Source organism: Trichinella spiralis (genome assembly GCF_000181795.1).
Source record: "Trichinella spiralis strain ISS 195 chromosome Unknown Scfld5801, whole genome shotgun sequence".
Lineage (NCBI taxonomy): Eukaryota > Metazoa > Nematoda > Enoplea > Trichinellida > Trichinellidae > Trichinella > Trichinella spiralis.
This window is the reverse complement of record NW_003532740.1, coordinates 1-1,036: the sequence shown is the minus strand read 5'-3', so window position 1 is coordinate 1,036 and position 1,036 is coordinate 1. Positions and strand designations below refer to the sequence as shown.

The following is a 1,036-nucleotide window of genomic DNA, read 5'->3' as shown; positions in this document are numbered from 1 at the left end:
ACCGGCTGGCCCAAACTGCCAACGGCCCCCCACCGGACGTCAACTTCCCCTAGTCGACGCTCCCGATCCACGCAGCCTCCGACCTTTCCAACACGGAGATTTCCATACGATGCTTCGAGCTCCAACCTCTTCGACGCCACGGCTCCATCCGCGGCGGGGTCTCCGGCCGGCGCTTTTCTTGACGACCTAACCTCCCCGAACTTCCGCATGGGGCTGTCATCCGAATCTTCGCCTTTCGGCAAGACTTTGGCCTCGATGGATCGTCTTCGGGCGGCTCTCCCGCACGTGATCCACCCGAGGCGGGTCTCCACGGCCACTGACCCACCTGTCGCTCTTCGAATGCGACCGGTCACGAGCTCGTAATAGTAGTCGATGCCGACCAATACATCGACCATGAGCGGCGTTCCTTGCCGCTGTCCACCCTCGGGTACGGTCCTTGCCGGTGTCCCGTCCGGGGACTCCGCCGGCCCTGATTTACCGTAGACCCGAGGAATTGCAAGCGCCTTCACCATGGTGCTTGCGTCCGGTCGGCCTGAGCTTCCAACCGCTCCAAGCCGAAATTCCACTCTACGCCATCGGCGCTCCGGCCCTCCACGACCTCCGAGAGTTGTGAGGCGACAACGTTCATGATGCCCAGTGAGTCCGAGAGCTTTCGCCACGTCCTTCCGGATGAAGGAGATTGCGGCCCCGGTGTCCAGCAGGCAATTCACCACCACGTGGTTTCCGTTTGGCCCATAAGCGCAAGCACGGGCGGTCTGGAGTCCTTTCCCGGAGGTGCTTCGCACGACCAAAGGACCCTGGTGGGTGCGGTCACAGTCTGAAAATACTGTCCATTCCCTCATCGATAGCGGATGAAAGAGCCGATGATGCGCCTGTGGACATCCGTCCACGCCACAGGGACAACCTCCTCGGCATCCTTTCACGATATGCTTGGACTCCGGACATCAAATACATACTTCCCTGATTCCCGTAATGTTGTTGCTCTTGTAAATGTCCGCCTTGCGGACCTTCTCACGATCTTCCTGCTTATGATCCT

At 60.0% G+C, this 1,036-nt stretch overlaps 1 protein-coding gene across 1 annotated transcript; it reads right to left on the bottom strand.

The window, feature by feature from the left end:
• Positions 1-33: 33 nt before the first annotated feature.
• Positions 34-954, bottom strand: Tsp_15878 (conserved hypothetical protein; the record flags this gene model as incomplete). Its single annotated transcript, XM_003366571.1, is given in 2 exon segments — positions 34-817; positions 828-954. Coding segments are annotated over 2 exon segments (911 nt in total), but the record flags the coding sequence as incomplete, so codon positions are not given.
• Between the last annotated feature and the right edge of the window lie 82 nt (positions 955-1,036).